This window comes from Astyanax mexicanus, chromosome 6 (assembly GCF_023375975.1).
Source record: "Astyanax mexicanus isolate ESR-SI-001 chromosome 6, AstMex3_surface, whole genome shotgun sequence".
NCBI lineage: Eukaryota > Metazoa > Chordata > Actinopteri > Characiformes > Acestrorhamphidae > Astyanax > Astyanax mexicanus.
In genome coordinates this window covers 25,126,421-25,147,968 of record NC_064413.1, presented here as the reverse complement: position 1 = coordinate 25,147,968, position 21,548 = coordinate 25,126,421, and the positions used below count along the sequence as shown (strand labels likewise).

At 37.0% G+C, this 21,548-nt stretch overlaps 1 protein-coding gene across 15 annotated transcripts in view; it reads left to right on the top strand.

Annotated features, from left to right (window-relative positions):
• Nucleotides 1-21,548, top strand: part of LOC103034726 (microtubule-associated protein 4) — a 121,365-nt gene that overhangs the window by 65,785 nt on the left and 34,032 nt on the right. For 13 of the 15 annotated variants that reach the window (XM_049480460.1, XM_049480452.1, XM_049480458.1 and 10 more), the window contains one exon: nt 170-1,522. The exons of 1 other annotated variant lie outside the window; for it this stretch is intronic. In XM_049480460.1, the coding sequence (XP_049336417.1) occupies nt 170-1,522 (1,353 nt within the window). The remainder of the gene's footprint in view (nt 1-169; nt 1,523-21,548) is intronic. One more of the 15 variants, XM_049480454.1, reaches the window with a different exon arrangement.

The following is a 21,548-nucleotide window of genomic DNA, read 5'->3' as shown; positions in this document are numbered from 1 at the left end:
CCTTTAGAGATATTTGATATGAATTATACAAATTCAGATCTTTTATTGCTTGTTAACAAAAATCTTAAATCATGTAATGGATTACTTAATTGTGAGTGTGAGATGAAATTGAGAAATTGAAAGGAAGCCTGTATATCCCTCTAACTTTTATTCCCTGTTTGCCTACGAGGTGTTTCTGCTGACCACTGGCCAGATGATTCTGGCATTCCCTCTGACCTGCCCTTCACTCCCAGTGTTTCCACCGTCATCAGTCGCCATGCAAGCCATCTGACTGAGAGCTCACAAGATGCCCCCCACAACCAGTGGGCCCACAGAGATAGTGGTCTGGGGGAAGGAGATGAGAGAGAAAATGAGGGTTCCGATCGTAAAAAGGAGAAGAAGAAGAAGAAAAGAAGGCCCAGGGATGACGTCTGGGAACCAATGGAAGGCAAGAGTCATCTAGAAATGCAGGGTGAGAACGTCGCTCTACCTGAGGGCTCCCATCATCCATCACCACGCAAGGAACGGGAACGTGATGTAGGCTGGGATCGGGAGGATATCGTCCGGGGAGGAGGAAGGATCAAGAAGGGCAAAAGCCGCAAGAAGATTCCAGAAGAATGGGCGATCCATGCGGAGCCTTTCGTGCCCGCCTCTGCGACTTCTCCGCTTACTGGAGATGTTGAAGCCTGTGGTCAGGATCTGGTCTGCATGACAGACGATTTTCCTGATGGGTCCGTCATGCCATCATTACTTACCCAAGATCTGCTTTCGCTGACTGCTACTTCCCCACCAGTTCTTCTGGACCTTAGCCCTGCAGCTCTCTCCGCGGCTTCTGCCAGTCAGGCACCAGTTTTTTCACCCACTGGCCAGTTGTCTGTCTCCTCTGGCTTCCACGATCTGCTTATGGAAACAGATAATGTTGATTTGGCAGACCCCAAAAATGGATTTATGCCCCATGCTGCACTGGGTAAAGCTGAACCTCTTATGTCCTCAACGAATGATGGCCAGGGATTTGTGTCTGTCGGAGGACCCTTCGAGGAGGCTGTATTTCAGCAAGAGCCCTCTTTCATCGCCCCAACTGTGGGGACCCATGTTTTGGCTGACACCTCTTTGGTTGACCCCTTGATGTCTACTCCTGGTAGTGCTCCTTTTGGGTCATCCATGGAAGCATTGATTTCTGCTCCACCATTCTCTCCTTCTGGAACTGCCTGGTCTGTTGACGACTCGCACCTGAGCAACCACAATGAGCCCTTTGACATCACCGGCATGGAAGGCATCGCCTATGAGATGCCTGGGCCAGTGCCAGTGCCAGAACCAGAACCTGAACCTGAACCGTTACCTTCACCAAGAGGCAAAGCAGCAAAAGAACCTAAATCAAAGCAGAGCAGGAAGTCCCGCTCATCCTCATCGAAGAGCCCCACGTCACCTGACGCAAAACTGCCCTCTCCACAAAACTCTGGTTTGAACCCTGCTGCCCCGCCATTCTTCCCTAGCTTTGCTGAACCCCAGGAGCATGCGGTGGCACTGCCTGCCATGCTGGAAGGTTTGTTTTTGGAGTGTCCAATATGGATCCACTCATTGCATGACTGTGTGGATCCCAAGCCTGGGCTTGGCTGCGTTGGGCTTGGGTGATTAGACTCTTTACCTCGTCACTAACACATCTGTTCCCCAACTGGACGCCACATTTCCAGGCTCCATTTAATGTTGCTAGATTGGTTTGGCTTGGGCGTTTCGAGGGTGCATCGCTGTCGATCGCAGCTCTCTCTGTGTGTATATAGGGCAAGGCTGACCCCAATAACCATGTGTGATTTAGGGTGTACAATACTAACGGAATGCCTCTTGGTTTGCAGTGTTTCTGGGATGCATTGTTGTTTACTTACCACACTCCAATCACCACGCTACTGTCTTTTCTTACTGCCAAGGTGTGCTGGAGCTGCTTAACACGATAGTCCTTTACTCTGAACCTTTGAACCTTCGTAACATGTACACATTTCTCTCCTAGTACCTATTTATTCACTGTACAGCACAAAAAGAACACTGTGTGAACACAAGACCAGCAAGATATTCAGTGGTGGTCTTTGGGCATGTATGTAACATTCATTTTATGTATTTTTTTCCTTCCATGTCCTGCTGATGAACATCCTTCCGTGGCTCAACATTTGTTTCTGTAGGTAAGTCAGTTGTTTTTTGGAAACGTGTTCATTTAAAGAGAAGTAGGGAATTTGTCAAAAATATATATATATATTATTTTTTGTGAAATACTCTTTACATCCTTATAGTAAACCAAATAAAATATTTGGGCTGCCTACTTACCTACCTCAGGACCTCACCCTTATGAAAATGCCCTGGTTGTGTACTGCAGAACTCTTTGTGCTCAGAGTCTATTATCTATTGACTCTACTGTTTTGTGTTATTCCTTCCTTTTAAATGATGTAGTACCTGATTCTGTTGAGCAGGAAAATGCATCATGCAATTCAAGGTATTTTCTGGAAAAAAAATTGAGTCTGTTGTATTCAACTATGAAGACCAGCTTCTGGTTTTACACAAAGATAAGTAAAGAAACTGTTTCATATTTGAGGATTGGTTTGATTGACATCAAACTTTCTATGGCATTAGTTTTTCCTTTTTTTATTTTTTTGTTTGCATTTTTTTAATTTTAAGAATTACAATTGCATCCCCCCTATCACTATCACATACCTCCTTTGATACATGTTAAGTAAATCATTGACTCTTTTCAAACTGCTGCTGATGTAGCATTACCGAGTGGCCAGTGTGCTTGGAGTGTGCTTGGCGCCTTATGCCCAACCAGAGAGGGCAAGGCCAATTGTGCTCTTTCGGGACTCTGGCAGCTGATGGCAAGCTGCATGACGTGGATTTGAACCAGTGATGGCCTAAACTTAGTGACAGTGCCTTGGTTCACTGCACCACCTGAAACCCCACAGCTTTTCCCTTTTTAGAGATGGTTTTGCTGTTTTAGAGCAATATTTGCATCTTGTGTAGATTGGAAGATTGTTTTAAAAAATGGCTTTTAAGAGGGATTTAAATTTTTTTTTAAACATTGGTTAGCACTGTGGTGTAATTAAAATAGGTTAAATCTTTAAATAGGCACAGGTGGGTACGTTGAGTTGTTACATTAATTAGCCAAGCTGTGAGACTAGGACTATGATGGTGTTAAAGCTGTGTTTTATATAAAACAGCGACAGCACATGTGGTACAGTGTAGTATAATGCTAATTATACTACAGGAATGATTTAATATTTAACAGATATTTAAAACAAATAGCCTATGTAAGTATGTAAGGCCTGTATCTTTAATGTAAGAGTGAGACCTGCCACTATAACTATGTTTGGTTTGGATACCAATTAAAATAGTGTGATAAACAATATTATTGTCATTTTATTACATTTTTACCACTGATGTAATAATGTAATAAAATAAAAATGCAGTTACACCATTTTGGAGAGCAGTGAGCATTTTTATAGAAATAAATCCAATAAAACCACTGTTTGTAAACAAGATTGACAGACCCACACTGTCATGTTAATGGACTGTTCTTGCTAAGAAAAATACAATGAGCAAAATTGAGGTCAGCAAAAATGAGGTCATGTCTTTACATAGATATATGATAAGTTGATGCCGTAATTATCGTGACATGCCTAGTAACAGCTTAATGTCTTGGTTACCAGTAGCATTCCTGCGTAGGCCCGGAAAACAAGCAACAAACGTTCCGCTGTTTTTTGACAGCATGCTGTACTGCGTTCTGGGTAGATGTCCGTTTTGCTGGTATGATGAGCTGTTGACTGTACAGAATTCGTACGTACATGTAGGCTACACTGGGTGAGAAAGCAGCTCCTATAAATAGGCTAGTGACACAGTCCCAGCAGGCACACAGCTATGATTAATGAACAGAGAGCAGGAAGCCATGGTTTACTTTCACTCTCCCTGCCTTCGTTCATTTCCTTTTCACTCTGCAAACTCGCAGCAATTCATTTTTGTTGTTGTTGTTGTTAGATTTATGTTTGTTTGTTTTAATCTATAAGGATGTAGGTGTAGTGTGTTATTTTTTTTTAGTAAATCACAGGTTCTTATGCAGGGAATTAGATTGTTAATTAGCTTTAATAGAGACAGATACTTTATAGGGATGTGCTTTTTTGTTGTATGGACCCAAGAAGTGTTTGCATTTCATTTTTAATTGTTTACTTGTTTGTTGTAAATTATACATTATGTATTGTAACACCACATGACCAAGGCGTATCTGATGTGGTGTTACAGATTTGTAATTATTTTTAATATGTGTTTTATTGGTGGCGAAACACAAAGTTTAAATAAAAATAATAATAAAAATGTATATTCAAACATTTTAATAACATGACTGAGATTCACAGCTCAATGACTGGGATTTTGTTGGCATCTGGATGTGATGCTTGGTTGTGTGCGTGCGTGTGTGCGTGTGTGTGTGTGTGTGTGTGTTAACGGGTCTGTCTGTGTGCTTGTTGGTGTGGGTTGTGTCTGTGGCAGTATGACACTGCCTCTGTAATTTCCAGTTCTCTTTTTCGCCGGGGTGGATCAGTGTCACCGAGGGTGCTATTTATCCGCAGTAGGAGAAAGAACACTGGGGTGTGGTGTCAAACCGCCAAACATGCAAAAATAAAAAATAAAAATAAAAAATACACTGTGTGCCCTGTATCATCTTTTATCGTATTTGGAAGAATGGTTTTGTGTAAACATGTTGTATAGTTTGTGAATCTTTCATGGTAAATTATTAGATTTCAGGTTTTCTAATGTTTGATCGTGTATAACAAACCTGCAAAGTAGCTCCATGTTTAAAATGTTCAAAAAAATATATATATATGATTAGTCGATATAATTGACAATGTTGATTATAAAACTAGAATTATTTAAAATCTCAGGGCTGATTAATTGTTAATTTGTAACGCCACCACACTTCACAAAGTGCTAAGGACAGATTTGTATTGGGTTAAGGGATGCTCACTCTCTTAGTTCACATGCAGCCTGGTCACAAAAAAGTGCTGAAACACAATAGATTACACATTTCCCCTGAATATCAGATCTTTTCACATTTAAATGTCTTCCTAGTATTTAAATGGCATTTAACTCTCGTGTTCAGCTATTTCTATTGTTTTGAAGAAACAGGAAGCATAGAGGACATGGCAGAAACAATCATTGCCTAATTAATTAATTGTAAAAATAGTCGAAAACCAAAATGATCTTTGGTTACAGTCCTGTTATCCTGTTATTTATCAATTGACATAAATCGTTGTCTTATCACTGGAGGATAGCAGGTTAGATCCCACATAAAGGCTATCCAGGAGTCATTATTGACTTCACTCTCTGATGTATGCTTCTGGGTTAATCAATACTATGTGCACAGAAAATATCTTGCTTTGCCGCTAAATCTATGCTATAGCATGATGTGCACCACTCCGAAAATGTAGCTATGCATTGCTGAGATGCACAGCAACTGTGATTGGTCTGTTTGATTCCTGTATTTCCACCATTGTTTTTTTCTGCCCCATCGCTAAGTATTGTTGCAGTGTGGTATTGTAATCGCAGAGCCACTTGCACAGTAGAGTGTGGTACATGTTTACAGCATAAAGCATAAAAGCATAAATCAGCCTCGCTAGCTATCTAGCCATGCTAGCCATCTGTTAGCTAACTTTACAGAATGAGTCTTCAGCTCTTTCTTTCAAGCATTTTGAGTTGTCCAGTGATTCTGTGTTAGCAGCATTTAGCAAAAAATAAAGTGGTTGTTTACATTTCTCAGAGGAACAATATGCAGGTCTATTGGGTGGGAATTACTAAATTATTAAATTACTAAATTGTTCCGATATATTTGTTTTATATTCACTGCAAAACACCTACATCTTACCAAGTGAAAAGATCTCATTTTAAGGCAATAAATCAGATTTTTTTTTCTCAGAATAGAATTTTTGTCTATTTTTAAATATTAATATAAGTGTAGGATTGTTATGCTTATTTTAGGAATCAGTATTACTTAAAATTTATTTTATGCAATTTAAACTTAAAAAGCACAAAAAAGTGTCTATTCTGATACGTGTTCCAAATGTAAGAAGCAAAATCACAGATTCTAGAAGTCTAACTTCACTCATTTGAGCATATGTCTCAATGTACATATATTTTGTCTGAATTTTTTGCCAATTTGTTTATTTTTTTGTAGTGTTGTATGTCACTAGAATTAGAACAAAGCCAGTTGAACCAAACCATTTTGATAAATAAGCTTACATTTGTGAAGACAGACAGTTGTTTACTAGAAATGTCCCAATGTTTTTTTTTTTTGTTTTGTCATAGGGCAGAATCCCTCTTTGCAGTGTTTATTTCATTATTATGGTCATGCTAAAACATTCCTGATTGCATTGATTCGCCTGTAAAGGTGCCATTTTTTTTTGTTTTTTGTGTGACATCGATCGATTGTACTTTGTTTTCCTTAACTGCATAGAGGTTTATGCAACTGTGTGGCACTTTCTGCTGAAGCAGGAGCTTCTTTCCTTTTCCTCTCTCGCTTGTAAGCTGAATTTCCGGTGGCACAAGTGTGATTTTAAGCACCTCTCAGCTTCACTAAAGGAGCCATTGATCTGAGGACAGCTGCCTTATTAGCCTTGCTTGACACTGGTGGGAAGATGACTAGATAGATTTTTTTTTTAAATGTCTTCATTAAAAAAACATTTGATACCTGAAAAAAATGTTCTGCACTCTTTTGGTGTTTCAAGTGGAAGACTGGTAAATAAATCATCTTTAGGCTTTTTAAGGTCGTGTTCCCGGGATGTTTTTGGAAAGTCTGCTTGCCTTTTTGTTGTTATTCTTTGTTGTTGCCATTTGTGCAATGATAGGAGTGCAGGGTCTAGCCAGTGTTGTTTGTGAATGCATTTGAGGGCCTGTTTTAGCTTGAGAAGTGAGCTTTCTGTTGTGTATGGATGAATATGTTATGAAACATGAGTATTGTAGCACCATTAGCAAGCACTCAAGCTATTCAGTGCGTCACTGAGCACCTCCATAAAAGGTACACGCTGGATTTGGAAGGAGTACATGACGTATGAATATATCTGAGCAGTCTCACTGTCATAGCTAGGAATATCTTTAACAAGTTTTTGTGTGCCCATCTGGTTAGCTGTTAAAGCTGTGAATTACAATTAATTTGAGCTGGTTTATGATTTGATTTTCAGCTATAAAATAGTTTAAAAACTTGTTCAGCAGGTGTATTTAGAACGCCTGTATTGGTGTATTAGTAGGCCTGTCAAAATTAAGGCTGTTTATTGGGAAGAACTTTGTGATGTGATGCATGTAATGATACAGAGGTTAAGATTTTATATATCGCAATATATTGCAGTATTGTAAGCAAGGATATACTGCTGTATATTGGGATTGTTTAAATCTAATTTTAGGAAAACTGCCATAGAATAAAAATCATACTGTCATATTTATCAGAACAGTGGTCTATAACGACAGAGTACAATACTATTTAGTGAGAGGGGTTTAATCACAAAATGAATCACTGTCTGACACCAATCTAAACTTCCTTTTTACTTATATCTTTTATTTACTGTTATTAAAAATTTTCTTTTCAATTTAAATGATTAAATTTAGGCTCGACTACATTGAAAATGAGGGTTGCCCTCAATGTACTTCCAAGCCAAAATAAAGATTGACTAATTGATTGATTGATTGATTGATTAATAGATTGATTATTAAAAATAAAAAATATATAATTTTGAAAATCGACACAGTATTGCAAAACAAAAAAAAATGCAATATTTCAATATTTGCATAATGTCGGATCATTATGTCCTGGATATGATTGCGATAAACATTATTATATTTTTTTCAGAGAATATTATAATACACTAATAAAAAGAATAATACAATAGAATAATTATATATGTATATATTGCTTTTAAAGAGCATTGATTTGTAACTTATTAATAATATTCAGACATTGGAATTTAAAAAAAGTTGAATTATACAGAATAAATAAAAATGTAAAAATTCTAAAAATAAATAAAAATTAAAACACTTATTTTAAACAGTCATCATACTGACATTAGATAACATTAATTGGTTTTACTTGCTTTGTTAAAACAATGTACTGAGGTCAGTAAAAATTATATTTCACAATGTAAGTTGACAGTGTGATTAATGTGAAAAGATACTTGTAACAAAGAGATGTAGGTTTATATAGGGTCTATTCCTATAGTTTGCTACACAAATTTGTTTAATATTTCAGGTTGCATCCTGTCTTTATGAATATTGGAGGTTTTAAGAGAGACAGAATGAATATTGTCCAGTGTTTACTGTCACACCTCACCACTCCACTAACACATCATGTGCCAGCAGTGTTGCACTTAAGCATCAAACACATTCAAAGGCAACTGTTAGTGTAAAGACAACATGAGAACTGGTGATTGAGGTACTGAAGATACAAACAGGACACAACTTTCATCTGTTTCATCATAAAATTAGAAGACTGACTTTTCAGGCAGGACAACACACACATGACAAACAGTCAAGCAAATTAATGGACAGCCTAAATAATATGTCACACAAAATCTTGTATTTCCTAAAATGAAAAAAAAAGTTTTAATTCTCAATAGATGTTATTTGACTCATTTTAGAGTATTTCTGTTGGTCCATTTATCATGAAATTCTCGCACAATGTAAAGAACAACTGCCAGATTCACGTGATTAACAACAAAAATTAAGATACAAGGGGTTCTGCAGGACATTGAGAATGTATAAATGATGTACAATTGTGATAAATATAGTAGTTATTAGGTAACCTAATCACACACACAGCACACAGATTGCATTCTTGTAGGCTGCACAATAACATGTCAATAGAACTAGAGCAGCAGCATTAGAAGTTCATTCATTATTGCGTTATGTAATGTATAGAAGTGTGTGGTTTTGGAAGCAGGCGGAGGTTGAGGAGATCAGACAGCCACAGCTGTGCACAGCCTGTCCAAAAATAAACACGCTGTTAATTCTTGCTTTGTGTTTATTGGAAACAGATAGCCTTGTGAAGTTACTTCCCAATGAAATGAGACAGCTCTGATGACTGTGATTTCAATATGGAAGCAGAAAAAATGTCACTAACTGAGCGTGGACAGGTTTGATGCAAGAAGCAGAAGGCGTTCTCACAGATGTGGAACCTGAAAATCAGTTCCATGTAGGCATTCATATCATATTTAGGCCTGTCATGATAACAATTTTTTGCAAATTATATTTTGCCACAGAAATGATTGCGATAAACGATATTGGTGGCATTTTTAGACCATTAACTTTTCATTCCTGTTCGCACCTAATTTTCGAACCACATCTTATTTTGCGAAGTGCGGAGACAGTGGAACCGTATGTCTGCCCTACACCATGACGTCAGCCCCGGTCTGTCCCAGCTGGCTCGCGTTGAACCAACATAAAGACTTTGCCTCAGCCTTCACTCGAGAGATAAGCTGATGGTGAATAGCCGTCTGAGGCAACACGAACCTAAGAGACACTGAAGTTAAGCAACTAGAGCTGCACTGGGCCGTTACTATATTTCTTTAATTTTTTTTTTTTTTTTTTTTTGGTGTTGATGGAGGAAATGTTTCCTAATAAAGGTGCCTAATAAAGGTGGACGATATCACAATTATTAAAATGATTGAAGTTGTGTCAATTTATTGAACGATAAGTTGATAATGTAGTTATTGTGACAGGCCTAATCATCTTGCTTTTATAGGATCCCACCTAAGCATTACAAACATGGCGTTTGTTTGATCATATATGTCTATTTTCTAAAAAACATGTATTTCTATTTTTGTATGTTTTTGATTTTTACATCAGTTGAACAAGGTAGCTGCTCTGTACACTGTGTAAATAACCTTAAATGAATAGATCAGTAGAAATCTAATCGGAAAAAGATTAGATGGAAAACTCTTATTTTACTTTAACTTTTATTCCATATTAGGGCATATTACCATTTCACTATTTTGGAGGTACTTGTTTTTTATTGGACGGTGAAGATTTACAGTAATAATCATGTTAAAATCTATAAATAATACTTATAAGAATAGTTAATGCTCATGTTTTTTTTTATACAGCAATATTTTATTGTTTACGTTATTGTAATTCAGTATCATATATTGTCAATCAGATATGCCAGTGCATTCTCTGGTAGTTTTTAGTAGTTTTAATGTGGTAAGAAATGATATTATTTTTCTTCTTATTCTTCTTTTTTGGGAGGAGGGGAGATTATGATGCCAAGAAAAAGAACAGCCAGTGTTTACAAAACATCCTGCGACTGAAAGTACCTGGTTATTCTTGTATTACAGTGCGCTGAAAGCTGGCGTGCTGTGCCGGACGTGACCATTTGGCTTATAGGTGCTTTGAGGACAGAGGCTTATTTTTAGAAGCCGCTTGTTTAATGAGGCCATTTGCGTGAGTGCAACAGGGTTTGTGGAGTCGGAGGCCTGCAAGTCTCTTTCCAATCCCACGAGTCCTGTCATACATCATACATAATTCCAAACCATCAAGGACACTGGAATAGAGGGAGACTGGAGCAAGGAAACGGCCTCCCTTGACCTACCTTTACTGATGCGCTCCTGTAAACCTCTCAGAGAGGTGAATCTGTTCTGACTACTACTGCAGAACATCCCTCTGGCCTTTGTATACTTCAAACAAGTCATGGACCAATTTACTTTAATAATTAACTAACTAATAAAGAGAGTTCAACTTGAATATTTGAGCATAATACACTATATACATATACATCCAGGGGTTTGTGGATATGCTTAATGAATGCATCCATTGCTGACACAGATGTGCAACTACACACGTACCTTGTCTTAAACCTCTAGAGAACTAGTGATAATACATTTATGCTCTCTAAGGCAATAAAATGACTATTGGACTATTGGGATCATTCCTAATGCCAGGCGGTGGCTGAATGAGTGTGTTAAACTGATTATTAATACACTTAAAAACTACATAATGTTGTAAGGTGATTAAAATTACATATGAATTGTGATGTTGGATTTTCCGAATTCACTGTTCTGTAGTCACATTCATTATGAAATACTGTGCATTTATGATATGGTTGTTATTACTATGGCTTTATTATTTTTTTATGGTCTTTGAAATTGAAGAAATTACAAAAATACTGTAAAAAAAAAACACAAATTACACTGCTATGGAAATTTGAGAAGATCAAATCACAATCATCATCATCATCATTTAACTGCATAGCAATTTATCTTTATATTTAACTGGAAGCTAGATCTGTCCTTTTCTTCCTCACACAATGTCACAGCATTTCTTTAAACAGAAAGCATTTTGTATTTAACACTAATTCTCCTCTGAGTTCATATTTTTGGTGTGTGTGAGTGAGTTCTCTTCTCTTTTTCTCTACATGAATGTTCATTACACAGTAGGATAAATTACAAAAGCGCACTAATGAAGGCCATTGTATTGTACTTGTATTTGAGTCGCTGTTGCCTGGTATTAGTCGGGCTAATGAAGTGAAGAGGAGTTATTAGCTCAAAGAAGCTCATTAGTATTGGCTGGGGGGAAACAGTGGATCAGTGGACTCGTTTCCTGCGGGCCTGTTGTGGTTGTGAACAGAGGCGCTCAGGTGTGGACAATCTCAGCAGGGTTATTTTTAACCTCAGACTGAGTGGGCTGATGCTCTTTTTTTTTTAGTCCTCTGTCATTTTTCTCATTTTTCAGTACAGATGCTTTTCACAGTGCTTCAGTGTTTGTATGTTTCAGTATGGTAGGCTGGAAACATTTAAAATTAATAAAATATTTAAAATAATTAAAAATACAGAATAAATTAATACATTTATTTTATCTCATTTTACAGTCCTTTCTCTAATGTAAGGATCGTTATTGGATTCCAAAACACGCAACAGTGCAAAGATCAACTTGCTTAAAGTTATCAACAGACAGGAAGGCTCCATATAGCTACAGATCTGTGTAAAGTTGGAGTCTGTCATCAACTCAGTGAGTAATCCATCACGTTCCAGCCCAGCTGAGGTCGACATCATTACATACTTGTTTTAACCAGGCTGTTCCAATGCAGCAAAAACGTTCCAATGCATCCCTTATTTCAAATGAAGGGTTAATTAATTAAAGGTTTGTCTACTGGAAATAAGGAAATATGATATGGACAAAAAATGTGATGTGCAATAACGCTGTTGAATGTCCCAATAGCACTGTGGAACACGATAAAGTAAGATTAAGTAATTTCAAGCTCTTCAAAGTGTTTTTTTTTTTTTTTTTTTTTCTTCTTCTTCTCGGGGTTACAAGAGTTTTTTTTGTGCGTTCACTGTGGACCTCTACCTTACTCTACCTCCAGCCTTGTTATGTCACCTAAACACAGTGCATTTTGAGTGTGCTGTTGGCCACAGTGTTATCACAGCTCATTTTATGTGTTTATCGTGAAAGCTCCGATATCTATAAAATTTTTATTACAACAGCTGGGATGTCAAAAAGTTGCCAGTACAATAATTATTTTAAAATTATAGTCTTATTAGACAAGACATCAGTACATGTAGGCAATGGTGAATAATTGGCAAACTTTTGGCCTTCAAGCTTTCAGCTATAAGTTTAATTTATCTTGGTTTAACTTTCGATAAATGTTTACACGTTTACATATTGACGTTTGACGTTTACCTCACCGTGAATTACAGATCAGTGGTAGCGGTCTAGCAGAGTGAGATATGGGAATAAGGGCTAATTACAGGCCTGCTGTTTGTTTAGGCATTGTGCATTAGTAAAGTGATGGAGAATAGAACAGGTGAAAGGCTATGTAAATGAGCTTGAGCGCGTCCAGGGAAAAGAGCAGGGAAGGTCAGGCTCTTGACTTTGTCTGTGTTACTCATTGGCAGACAGACTCCCTCTGGAGAGGGGGGTAGGGCCTGGCTAGTTGCTATGGTGACCATGGTTTCCATGGTAATGGGGACAGATGCTGAAGAAGTAGGCTTAGGGTGAGCTAAACATGGCTCCAGGTTCCTCTTCTGCAATTAGTAAATGGATGGATGCAAAATATTTTGTAATAAGGTGTCATAACACATACATCAGTGTCCCCCTTTTACTAATATAGGTCATCCAGTTCCGCACTCCGCCTGCTGTGGACCTATAGGGGAATATGCAGCGCTGCATGCTGTGCTGTCGTCTTAGATCTGCTCTAAACATATTGGATTAAACCGTATTTATAGTGCATCAGAGAAATGCATAGCGCCTCTCTATATCAGTGTGTAAATTATGCAGATATGTAAATCAGACAGCCTTGGGCTTGTTTCTATAATAAGCTCAGGAAATCAGTGTCGTCCAAAAAGCGTGGGTGTTGTAAGGCAGGAGAAAGAACGGGCTGCAGTCAAAGCATGGTCACGGTCTGCTCCTTGATGCGATAAAATGTGTTGGATAGAGCCTGTTTTGGGTGGCTTTTTAGACACAGGTGACATAATCCAGTCTACATGATGGTTAGAAGCATCCACACTTCATACCAATGGTTAAGAGATGTTTCTAAGCAGTCTAGCAACCTACATTTACATCTACATTCAAGACATTAGCAAACATTCTTATCCAGAGCAACTTAAAAAGTGATTTAATATTTACTTAAATTGTATATCTAGTTTGTAGAAGCTAGAATCAAAATATACCTCAAGCTCAAATTCTGCTAAATGCAAAAGTCAGTATGAATACAGAGAATGCACCTAAAAGATAAGTGCTGATTTAGGTGCTTTTTGAGGAGATGGATCTTCAGTTCCGTATTTTTTGCACTGTAAGGCGGACTATCAGTGAATCTATTTTCTGGTCTTTTTTCATACATAAGACGCACCTAATTATAAGGCTCATTTTAAGAGACACTATAAGGAACTTCTAATTCAGCAGGTCTCACGGCTGGGTGGGGGAGGGTAGCTAACTAAGTTAAGTAAAGCTAAGCTAAGTAAACAAAACTGTAATAAAAAAGACTTTATTTAAAAGTCAAACGAGCGCAGGATGTAAATCTCCAGCACTAAGGCACTAGCATTAGCATTAGCAGTTAACCGCTCCAACAGTGTTAGCTGGGGTTAGAAGCAAGCTATAGACCGATAATACCTCTGAACAGGGAAATAGCAGTTAGCGGCTAATGCTACTTCAGCACTGGTGCTGGAGAACTAAACTGAAATTCCCGTATAACGCTGTACTTCAGCAAAGTGGCTTTAATGCTCTTTTATATCTGACTGGTAAAAGTCATACATAAGGCGCACTGGATTAAAAGACCATTTTTGGAAAAAATAAAGGATTTTAAGTGCACCTTGTAGTGCGAAAAATACAACAATCATATGAACACCCAGCAGGTCTAGAACTAGAACAGACAAAAGTGGAATGTAGTATGCAAATGTCAAACCATTCTTTGGCCCCTTAAAAAAAGCTCATGCAATTTTAATGATTAATTAATTGAATTTTACAATGTAAAGATCCATTTAATCAAGGGTTCTTTTATTTGTCTTAGTTTTACAAATTTGCCCTTATTCTAAGGGTGAAAGAAACTAATAAAAGCTGCCAAACACAGCTAAGCTAGAATGAAATTTAGAGAAGTTCAGGCTGTAGTATAACCTAGAGATTTATGGATAGAGGGACTAAGCCCTTACTTAGGCTTCCCTTAGGAGAAATAAAAGCCCCTAAATGGGTGTTTGGCATGATTGTTTAATGGAGCAATAGATGTAAACCGATTAAATCTATCTATAAAACTATTATATTAGAGTGTAAAAAAAGTAATTATATATCAAAGTGTCACAATATTAGGTTTTACTGCACTGTACAATTTTTATATATACAAATAGTTTATGCAAAAATTGGTGCCAGATTTATTTTTATTTTGTGTTTAAACCACAAACTGCCCTATCATATGTTTCTTTAGAGCCCACAGTTATGTTTGTATAAAAATACAACCATAACATTTATTTACTATTTATGTACTCTTATTTCATTTATATGGTGGTGTGTTTTTACACTTTGACCATTTCCCTAAACTTTCATAATAAAAAAAAAAAATGAATTTAAATGTATTAATATATTGATTGTAATCCCTGTATTGTGACCTGTACCGTATCACTAGGTGCTTGCCAGTACACAGCCACTGTTGGCACACAGTAGATCAGTAGATCTTGTCAAAGTTAGTATTAGATATAGTGCTGTTTAGTGACTTCCAGCAGACCTGAATGGACTGCAAGTTACTGCTGTCAAATCATAGTCACGGTATACTTCTTAATGCAGTAAACTGGATAGGGTAGAGCTTGTATTTTAGGGGTATTTTAGACTCAGTTGACATAATCCAGTCTGTATGATGATTAAAAGCACCCCCTTTCCATGCATGATGATGAAGAACAGTTCATAAGAATACTAGATTAGGTGAATGACATGTAGTATCAAACTTATTCATAGTTATAACACGTTTAATCTAAATCAGTGATTAAAGTGCAGTTTTTATCTGTCAGGAAAAGCTGTAGGATGATTGCAATGTTTTTCTCATTGTAAAATAAAGTGATTGACATTCATGTTTATTTTACTTTATTGCTGCATTCCTCCAGTTGACCCTGCAGTCAAATTTAAGATGCTTAATAAGACAGTCATTTCTTCAAGATTGAGTTCAAATTTGACATGCCGTCCAATGAGTGAATAATTCCTTTTAGCCTAAGTGTCTGGATTTGTCATTTATAATCTGTCATTTCTCGCCCGTATGGAGAAGTCACTGGGGTCTCTGTTTTTTCTTCATTAAAGGCACTGGTTTTATATAGAACCGTCAAAACTCAAAGAACCATTTGAAATAAAATTTAAATGAAGAATAAAATACCTGGTTATAAGATTATTATAAGCATCTTGTATGTTGTATAAGTTTCTGTAAAGCACCTAAAAGGGTCAACAAACTTTTCAGTACTGTAGAAACATTTTAAAAGAGAAAAAGAAGCCTTGTAGTGATTAGAGTGTATTACACCCTAGTTTAATCTAAATGGGTTTTACATACAGCTCTAAAATAATAAGAGCCTACAAAAAAATGATGAGTTTCTTTGATTTTACCAAATTAAAACCTCTGGAATATAATCAAGAGGAAGATGGATAATCACAGCCATCAAGCCAAGCTGAACTGCTTAAATTTGTGCACCAGGAGTGGCATAAAGTTATCCAAAAGCAGTGTGTAAGACTGGTGGAGGAGATCATGCCAAGATGCATGAAAACTGTAATTAAAAACCAAGATTATTTCACTAAATATTGATTTCTGAACATCTTAAAACTTTTAATGTTAACTTGTTTTCTTTGCATTACATGAGGTCTGAAAGCTCTGCATCTTTTTTTTTTATTTCAGCCATTTCTCAGTTTCTGCAAATAAATGCTTTAAATTACAATTTTTCTTTTAGTTTATAGAATAAAACAACAAGGCAATTTTACACAAAACATATACCTATAAATATCAAAATCAGACAAACTGATTCAGAAACTAAAGTGGTCCAGAGCTGTATATGTACACTCGCATGCCAGACATCATGGTATTGCAGGATGTCTTTTTTTTTTGTTTGTTACCTCAGTCGGTGGCTGTGGGATGTATAAGTTGTGAGGTGTTAGCCTGTAAGTAGGGTTAACACTTGTCAGTGTGCCCATGGCAGGGTAAGATGAATCATCAGAGTTGGATGAAGGACTGATAGTGGGTGCTAGATGGATAGGACATGACCTTCTTCTTTAAAGGGGCCCCTATTTTAAGAGTGTAGGGAATTAATTAATGCTGCCAAAAGCCAGAATGAACTTAACTGAAGCTCTGGCTATGGGATGTTCTAGAGATTTATAGATAGAGGGGCTAAGCCTTTACTGGGTGGATCTACATCAAGTTTCCCTCAGAATAAATCAAATTCCCCTGAAATTCACCTTAAATGACTCCAGAAATCAGTGTCGTATCACAGAAATCAGTGCAAAAATGCAGCAAAAAACACCACCACCTATATACTTTAAATCTTAGGATCTGATGCCACTGCTAAGTATAGCCCTTCTAAATCTACCCCTGAGTCTAAATGATGAATAACTGAACAGTAAGATGGGAGCAGTATCTTCTATAAACAGTGTCTTCTTTAAACCACCAGATTTTCGCTTTTGCTTGCTGCTTTCACTTCCCTTTCCCAAAACCTACCCTTTTATTTTTAGCGAAGATGAACATTTTTAATCCTAATGTGAAATTAGCAATAATATTCTGAATCGTTACTAATTCTGTCTGAAACCAAAATTAAAGATGATTTTTGTGGGAAAAAAGACAAATAAGGCAGCTCTTCTACGGTTATTGCATTTTACATTACACAGGTTCTAATGCATTAATATTTTTGTGGGAAATTTTCTTCTGGCTGAAACCAAAAACGCTGCTGTTGACCATTTTCAACCAACATGTTTTGGTATCTGAGATTTTAGTGCATCCCTAGAAATGACTGTTGAGTTTGAATTAAGTGAACTGCTTCTGTGAAACTTTGTTCCAGCACATTTTGTGCATGTGTGCAGCTCTACAGAGGCAATTAACTTGGGACGCATGGAACACAAGTGGAAAGGAATCTGATTTTGGCAGACTGCTCTACCCACAGGCAGCTCATACATATTAACTAGCCATGTCGTGAAAATCTGTCCTCTTCAAATTCAGTGCAGCCCTATGGTTGAGCTTTTTGCCATTAGAAGCTTTTGACAGTCCATTGGTTATATTGCTGAAAGGCTCTATAGATTGGGTACTTTATGATGAATGGTTATAGCATGTATTTGAGTATTGCTGATATAGTGCTGCTTTTTTCTGAGATACTAAGTCACTATTTAGAAGTAGTTCTGAGATATAAAGCCATTGTTATGAGATAATGATTGCTTTAATATGTAATTATTTTGAGATACTTTCTTATTATTTTTGACATACTAAATCGTCATTTTGAGATGATTTCTTGGTCTTTTGTACAAAGGTCTCTTGGTTTCATTAATTTAAGATACTGAGTTATTATTGTCACACACTTATTTTTTAAAGATATTAAGTCATTGTTTTGAGATGCTAAGGAAATAAGTTAATATTTCTGGGACAAATAAATGATTGTTTTAGGATACTAATCACTATTTTCAGATGCTATGTCATCATTTTAATATGATTTCTTGCTATTTTGATATGCTGAGCATTAGTTTGAGATACTTATCCTTATTTTCAGATGCTATGTCATAATTTTAATATGATTTTTTGCTATTTTGATATGCTGAGTCATTATTTTTTTTAAACTAATCCCAATTTTAAGATGCCAAGTCATAATTTTGAGATGATTCCTTGATCTTTTGAGATGCTAAGTCAATATATTGAGAAGCTAATCTATTATTTTGATATGATTTCTCATTTTGATATGATATGAGTTCATATGGTCACTGCCTTTATGTCATCACTCATGTCTTTTTCCCGAAGAGTCGGCCATGTCATAGAATTTAGCATCCGCAGGATTCAAACAGAGGGTTGAAGCCATTTCAGCGGAGCCATTTCAAAAGACTGAATTCTAATTTTATCTGGATTTCAGTTTCTGCTTCTTTTAGTCTGTCTCCTCTCAACTGCCCCACCTTGTTTTCTTCCTCTCACATTCGTCATCCCCTTACGCATCCGCCATGTTCCAGAGATCAATATGTCTGTGAGCGCAAACGGCCCCCCGTACACACCCCCCACTTGCAGCCACCACCGTGACAAGGCTCTTGTTGCCATGGCAATTGAAAGCAGTTGCTTTGGAGACTTAAGGAAGCAGAAAAACAAGACGATCAAGGAAACAATAGCAGTTCTTTGGAGAGATTGGGTTGGGGGTTACAGAGCTAAATATAGTAACCGAGCAGTCTCGCCCGAGTCCATCTCGCCCTCTTTACGTTTGTTTATTGCATACCAGCATTCCCACTCATTTGTCTGTGTTCCCGCCACCTGCGTTCCTACCTTCACAATGATTAATGCTGCCGGCTATGCCAGCGGCTCCATGCAGCTGTGAGGATCGAGGAATGAGATTTGTTGTGCTCTTCAGTCAAGGAGCGCACTCTACTAAGTTAAGCTCACCTAAATATAGTGTATCCTATGAATAATTTACTGAAACGGAGAGGAGGGTGTCTAAAATGTTCTTTGGATGCGTATAGTACACACCATCAAGCATAACATTATGACCAACTCCTTGATTCTCCACCCATTATCCATTACATTATCCATTACTTAACTGTACATTCAATTTCTCTGCATACTTTATTATCCTCCTTTTATCCTGTTCATCAGTGGTTAGGACTACCACAGAGCAGCTATTGTTTGGATGGTGGGTCATACTCAGTATTGTCAGTGTGTGTTGTGCTATATAGGCCACATCTGACATTTTCTCTTGCCAGAGTGAGCATATTTGTACGTTTTCAACCATGTCAGTCCAAGTCCAAGTGTTTTTTTGATGCAGGGCGTTGGGCAGTACAGTATATTAAGGGTACAATGTTCTGACCCAGTAAAAGCACACGGTCATCATTTGTGCTTTTCTGCCTATATAACATTCTGCGAATACATGCCAGCAGGGTAATCACTGCAGAATGACTTTGTGTCCCATTTCACCAGGGCTTGAATGTCACTCATTAGGCCAAAAGACACACATCTGACAGCTCTAGAGCTCTGGCCCGCTGGTGGTAGGCTTAATCATATGGAGCCATAAGTATGCCAGCTGCTCAGTGGCTTGCTACGAAAAGCCTAGCTGTTATGCAGACATAGGGATGTCTTTACCCATAGTGTGTAGTTAAAAAAAAAACACAAAAGCTTTGCATTTTAAACAAGTAAATGAATGATAAAGTAAATGTCAAATAGAGAAAGAGAAATGATAATTATGCTTATAGGTCAATGTTAGATTCTTTACTGGTTTTACGATTATTTTTTTTGTTTGGAGATGTTATTTAACAATAAAATTGTAGAGCTACACCTGAACCCCCTATTAAATTAAATTTACAGTACTGGTTTTCAAATTCCTTACAATGTTTTATAATGAAAATTGATAACGATAACACTTAGCTAGGCCTGTAAAATGTTCAAATATACTACATCATTGTTTCTCTAACTGTGGTACTCGAAGCATCCCAAGCTGGTACACTAGATGAATAAAAAACATCTCTTTGCATTAAAATAAAAATAACTAAAATCTACAAAACTTCAACCTGTTCTTTTTTAACACTACCTTTGTTTGTCTTTAGTGCTTTAACTTTTAGAACTTGTATGTAAGCTAAACCTCAGGTCTTCTTTCTTAGAACTACTGTTCAACATCAGTTTAATTGGCCCTAGAGTAAAACCCTGTGGAACGCCACAAGATATGCTATATCAATCAACAGTCACCAGGAGTTCACAACAGTTTCTGCATTATAGTTCATAGCCAAATAAGGTAGTAAACACTGTAGTTCACAATAGGATATAGGAGATCTCAATATGAATACTGTATTAACCAGAAACAATAATCAAGCAAACAAATTACCATTCTAACTTACAGACTGTAAAACCAAGTAAGCCCCACACAACAGATAATTAACAATTGACAAAATATATGACCTGTATGTGTGAATTACACTTCTAAATTACTATTATAAGAATGTGTGTGGTAAATGTGTTTAATTTGGTCATTGGTGGTGTGTGGTCTAAAAAGTTTGAGATCCACTGTACCACATCAATAAAATAAAGCAATCTTTTTAATTAATTAAGTTGCAATACCAACTTCCTGCTAAGTAAACACAGAGGGAAATACTGAGGTCAGCAAAAATGATTATACCCCTATATTGTATGAAAGCTGGTTTTATGTTTTATTTATATTTATATTGTTTCATTGGTTAAATGGTGATGCTCACGTTTAGCTCTTCTAACAGTTTAAATGCAGAAAAATAATAACTGCTGCTAATTTGTTGGGTATTGGGCTTGTTGATTGGTGTTTTTTTGTCCAAACACTTGTGTGCCCATTGCAAGGTCATTTGATGTCATAAGTTGTACTGTACTAAATGACAAGCTCATTCTCTTTGATATATTGTCACATTTTCACAGTACACATTGTCATGTTTTTTGCATTGCAGTTTCATAATTTTTACTACCTCTGTGCATTTTACATCAAAGTTTAACACCCTGTTTTTGGAGGATGACTTTAGTTTTACTAAGTGAAACGCACATTGTGCTGCTCAGGACAGACAATGGCAGTCTTCTTTTTCTTAAGTCATCTCCTGTCTGTTGTCTTTGTCCAGCACATTAACAGCTGACTGAACTAAAGCTTATGTAAGCCATGTTCATTAGCAGGTCAGGACAGTATGGCTGGTGGAACAAGTCTACCCTGGTGCAGGGGTAAGAAAGCGCTGATAGGCAAAAACTAAACTCAGCAGTGCCATTGCTTATGTAACCACCGTGACTGTTGTGATGAGTCTGGTGGGGTTATATGTGAACTGGGAGTGCTGACTGATATATATCATGTAAATATCATGGCAGGACCCTCTGTACAGAAGTATTTTGATTGGTGCAATAGAAGAACCATTTTTGTAAAAATAATAAAATTGTTTGT